The sequence below is a fragment of the Gavialis gangeticus genome, unplaced genomic scaffold, assembly GCF_001723915.1.
Source record: "Gavialis gangeticus isolate Ggan-Ray unplaced genomic scaffold, GavGan_comp1, whole genome shotgun sequence".
Taxonomy (NCBI): Eukaryota; Metazoa; Chordata; order Crocodylia; family Gavialidae; genus Gavialis; species Gavialis gangeticus.
This window is the reverse complement of record NW_017729032.1, coordinates 35,964,150-35,968,291: the sequence shown is the minus strand read 5'-3', so window position 1 is coordinate 35,968,291 and position 4,142 is coordinate 35,964,150. Positions and strand designations below refer to the sequence as shown.

The following is a 4,142-nucleotide window of genomic DNA, read 5'->3' as shown; positions in this document are numbered from 1 at the left end:
TGGGGGACATGTACCCCAAGATCTGTGCAGGGTGTGGCAGGCTGCTGCCACAGGCTGGGGCTGGGGTGGCACTGAGCTCTTCCTGACAGGGGTTGGGCCAGGGCTGCGCTCAGAGCAGGCAGCGGTGGTGCTGGGAGAGGGGTACAGGGGGAGGGGGGCTGCAGCCACCCCAAAATTTGCCACAGCCCCCACCTGGCACTGCCGCCACCTGGCCCACACACAGCCCCAGCCCAGTCCTCCGCCGGGAAGAGCTCAGTGCAGCCCCGGCCTTAGCCCACAGCAGCAGCCCACACTGCCCCATGCGCAGATCCAGAAGGGACACCCCCATCATGCCCTCCTGGGGTTCACACAGCAATGGGAGCTGCCCCCTTCCCCCATGTCCCCTGGACAAGTTGCTCATAGCTATACCCCATGCCCTGCCGCAGCTGTGCAACATCTGCTCCTGCCCCACTCCCTCCCTCACTGTGGGGGGCCTGAATCTGCCCCCCCCACACCCCTTCCCTCACAACAGACTTACCAGCCAGACCCAGCTGCTCTCCACACTGCCAGGCTGCACTCCTGGCCACCTGCATGCTGCACTGTGGTTGCGCGCATGCTCGGGGCATCTATTGGTGACATTATCAGCCGCATCAGCCCAACAAAGCTGATTGCCAATACAGTCCATTTTTCTTATATTGGTGCCAATCCAATATGGGACCAATGTATAGGTGTACCTCCAAATTTAAGTCCTCCAAACTTGGTCTCAATGTCACTGCATCCCAGTAGCCTGGACTGCTACAGTCCTTGACAGATTAACTTGAGAATTTTTTCTTGCACCAAGGTCCTCAAAAATCTTACCTCTAGCTGAAAAACCTCAATTATCCCTTTTATTGGACCACATCCAACTGCTAGCATTTGAAAAAACATTTCATAATGGCTCCAAGAAATCTAACAGATCTCTACAAGTCTTCCAGTGGTAAAACACTGCGTCTCATCCACCGCAAGATCTGCCTCCCACAATCCCACAGGTTCTTTGGACTGAGGCAAAAGATGCTTGTGTATCTGACAACTAGAAGTTCCTGTTGAGTCAACGAGAACAAAATAAACATCTATATTCCTGTCTAAAAACATTAAGTGCTGGTGTCATGATTTCAAGATGCATCAGAGCTGATAACACAAAAAGCCACCTGTTTGTCAGAGACATAGGAGGTGAAATCCTGCCTGCTTTTAAGTCAGTGACAAAACCCCCGTTAATTTAACATGGAAAGGTTCTTTTGGCTCCTATAGCGTAGCATTTCCCCAAGTTTTATGGGCCATCATAGCAGGGTCTGGCACTCCTGCACCCTCCTACTTCAGCTGCTGCCACCACTTCCCCACCACCAGCTGCTGCTGCAGAAACTTGGCAGCAAGGAGAGAAATTGGTGGCAAAGAGAATCAGCCCCAATCACTGTTTCCCTTCATTGCTATTAACAGTTGGCAGGAGGGGAAGAATTGGGGGTGGGGGGAAGGGGACACGTGGCTGTGACTCGCACATGGTCCCTCAGGAACCTTTTGCAGCACGCCCTCCACCCCACCTCTGCAGGGGAAGGCAAGCTTCACAATTCGGGAAACGCAGATACAGTTCATTGAAGAAAACCAGTAAACTGATCTGGTCACAGTGGATCTTCGTCCTCCTCCCATCCTTCCTCCCCACTGTAACATTCTCTCAATACACCAATATTGAAAAAATATTTAACGATATTATTTTAAATTAATAATTTTTTTAAATCTACAGTTACAATTCTAAAACATATGTGCTTCTACTCAGTGCTCACAAGGCGGTTCTCAAATTCATTTACATATTCAGAACCTGTAAATGACTGTACAGAAACTTATATCTGAACTGCAGGTGGGACTTCAGGGAATTCGCAGAATTTTGTGTTTGTATATTGTCACTGGGATTCCCTTCAATGCTCATTTAAGTTCTAAATTCTAACAGAGCTATATAAAAAAGGATTATTGTTCTAAGCTAAACTGAGAGCTAATTTCTGGTCAGAACCACTTGACAAAAGAATTGTTAAGTAAGAGCTCCCAGGAGTGCTGAAGACCTTTTCAAATTTCCTCTGTTGGAATATCTAAACAAAGCAGTCTTTGAAAAGTAGCAATCTCGCCAAGTGTTTGTGCAAGATTACCTATGGCAAAATTAGAAATATGAAAACTGAGCTAGGAGTCTTAAATATAGATGGTCTTTTTTCTTTCCAGGAAGAAGAGAAAATATGGAAAATACCAAAGAACAATTTTTTCAAGTCCAAAAACATACCCAGAGCTGTCTTTAATATCACAATCTTCCTCTTGGTCTGAGTCCCTGCATTTATCAGGATCTGGAAGGGAGCTTGGATCAAATTCTTCTTCACTTTCACTGTGATCCAGAAAAGCCATGACTTCTTCAACCTGAAGGAAAGTGAAGAATTACAGATTCAGATACAAAAGTCCATGCTTTCTGCTCTCCCAGCACTAGGAATACTCCAAGGAAATTCTACCACCCCCCAATTCATGCATCAAAACCATCACCACTATACACAGAGTGATACAAGCCCATTGTTCCTTTGGCTGCTGTTAAGAGTGAATGATGAACAAAAGATATAAAAATGACTGAGAAAAAAGTATACACAAATCCTGCACTTCCAAGAAACTGGTTTTAAATCTACCAAATCCAAAATAAAAAGTAAAATTCCAAAACCACTTAAAAAGACTGATCTGAGAGCACATGTTTAAGAAGTCTCAAAACACTGCCCATTTTCTTCTGGAAGAAAGTACAGAGATAAGGAAAGGTCCACAGGTCAATCCTTTTTGTAAGGTACGTTTTACAAAAGAAGCTGCTTTAAAACTCAGTGAGGTCTGCTTGAAATTAGAAGCCATAATACACAAAAGAGCTATTTAAATGATCCGAGGGAGTTTCAATAGGTCACGGGGGGATCATGTGTGCTCCCTGCCTGCTCTTAGGTCTTGTCTACACTATGGAGCCATATGGCCATGGCCCTCCAGGGAGGATGCAATATATCCTAACAGAAGATGATTTTTCATACCCCTAATGGACACAGTTATGTTGGCAAAACTTTGTAGGGTCTCCACTGACATTGCTCTGCACCACTCTGGGAACTCTCTATAGAACTTGCAAAGCTTGGGAAAATCAGAAGCTTTTCCCTAGAGAAGCTGAAGTCCCTGCACCCACATAGTGGAGGACCTATCAAAGCACAGAGGTCAGCTTCCAAGCATGGGTTTCATGGTATACAAGGCCTACTCAGAAGAATAATAAGGAGGAACAAAAATAGCAGCAGCCATGCTAGAGGCCTGCCTGCCACAGCTCTGGCAAAGCAGCCACTGAGGCTGCCTCATGGTGCTCAAGTGCCCAGCTATGCTTCTGAACCTTCTGCATTTTCAAAAGCAGGCTTCATGCAATCCTATAGCTTTACTTCTTAAATATTATTAGTGTGTTTGCAGATAGGGAGCAAACAGATGCACTGAAGGGAAGATGCAATCGTGCATGCCCACAAATGAAAATAAGAGATTGTAAGCATCTCTAGGTTACTTCAAACAACATGAATCCTGCCTTAGTGCATTTTTATACTGAAACGAAAAACAAATAGATATAACCTATAATCAAGGACATAGCCCTGTTTGGTTTATTTTCCAAATGGCTTTTGACTTCACAAAGGAATCATAGAAAATTAGGGTTGGAAGGAACCTCACAAGTCCAACTACCTGCTCAAAGCAGGACCATCCCCAACTATATCATCCCAGATCTTTACCTGGGACTTAAAAACTTCTAAGGATAGAGATCCCACAACCTCTCTGGGTAGCCTGGTCCTGTGCTTTACTACCCTCCCAGTGAGAAAGTTCTTGCTAAGATCTAGTGTAAGCTTCCCATGCTGTAACTTGAGACCATTGCTTTCTGTTGTGTTATCAGCCGCCAGTGAGGACAGTTTAATTCCGTTCTCTTTGTAACCACCCTTCAGGCAGCTGCTATTATTAAATCCCCGCTGAGTCTTCTCTTTTCCAGATTAAATAAATCCAGTTCCCTCAGCCTCTTCTCAAAAGTCATGTTCCCCAGCCCTCTAACAATGTTCATCACACTCCCCTGGACTCTCTCCAATTTGTCTAAATCCTTTCTGGAGTGGGTGGGG

The 4,142-nt window shown here is 45.3% G+C and overlaps 1 protein-coding gene across 1 annotated transcript in view; it reads right to left on the bottom strand.

Annotated features, from left to right (window-relative positions):
- DDX10 (DEAD-box helicase 10) overlaps window positions 1–4,142 on the bottom strand; it is a 504,153-nt gene that overhangs the window by 27,641 nt on the left and 472,370 nt on the right. Inside the window, exon 17 of the mRNA XM_019524793.1 lies at window positions 2,279–2,409. Within this exon, the coding sequence (XP_019380338.1) occupies window positions 2,279–2,409 (131 nt within the window). The remainder of the gene's footprint in view (window positions 1–2,278; window positions 2,410–4,142) is intronic.